The sequence below is a fragment of the Palaemon carinicauda genome, chromosome 8 (genome assembly GCF_036898095.1).
Source record: "Palaemon carinicauda isolate YSFRI2023 chromosome 8, ASM3689809v2, whole genome shotgun sequence".
Taxonomy (NCBI): domain Eukaryota; kingdom Metazoa; phylum Arthropoda; class Malacostraca; order Decapoda; family Palaemonidae; genus Palaemon; species Palaemon carinicauda.
Window position 1 is genome coordinate 125,400,401 of NC_090732.1, and position 356 is coordinate 125,400,756.

The 356-nt window shown below is 51.7% G+C and overlaps 1 protein-coding gene across 1 annotated transcript in view; it reads right to left on the reverse strand.

Moving 5' to 3' along the window:
* Positions 1-356, reverse strand: part of LOC137645434 (tropomyosin isoforms a/b/d/f-like) — a 2,123-nt gene continuing 1,767 nt past the window's right edge. Inside the window, exon 4 of the mRNA XM_068378242.1 lies at positions 1-281. Coding sequence (XP_068234343.1) covers positions 1-281 — 281 coding nt within the window. The remainder of the gene's footprint in view (positions 282-356) is intronic.

The following is a 356-nucleotide window of genomic DNA, read 5'->3' on the forward strand; positions in this document are numbered from 1 at the left end:
TTAACTAGCCAGCTCCAAGCTTTCACTAGCTGGCTCCAAGCATTCACTTGCTGGCTCCAAGCGTTCACCATCTGGCTCCAAGCGTTCACTTGCTGGCTCCAAGCGTTCAGTAGCTGGCTCCAAGTGTTCACTAGCTGGCTCTAAGCATTCAATAACTGGCTCACAGCGTTCACTAGCTGGCTCCAAGCATTCACTAGCTGGCTTCAATCGTTCCTTAGCTGGCTCCAAGCAATCACTAGCTGGCTTCAAGCGTTCACTAGCTGGCTCCAAGTGTTCACTAGCTGGCTTTAAGCGTTCATTAGCTGGCTCCAAGTGTTAACTAGCTGGCTCCAAGCGTTCATTAGCTGGCCCCAAGC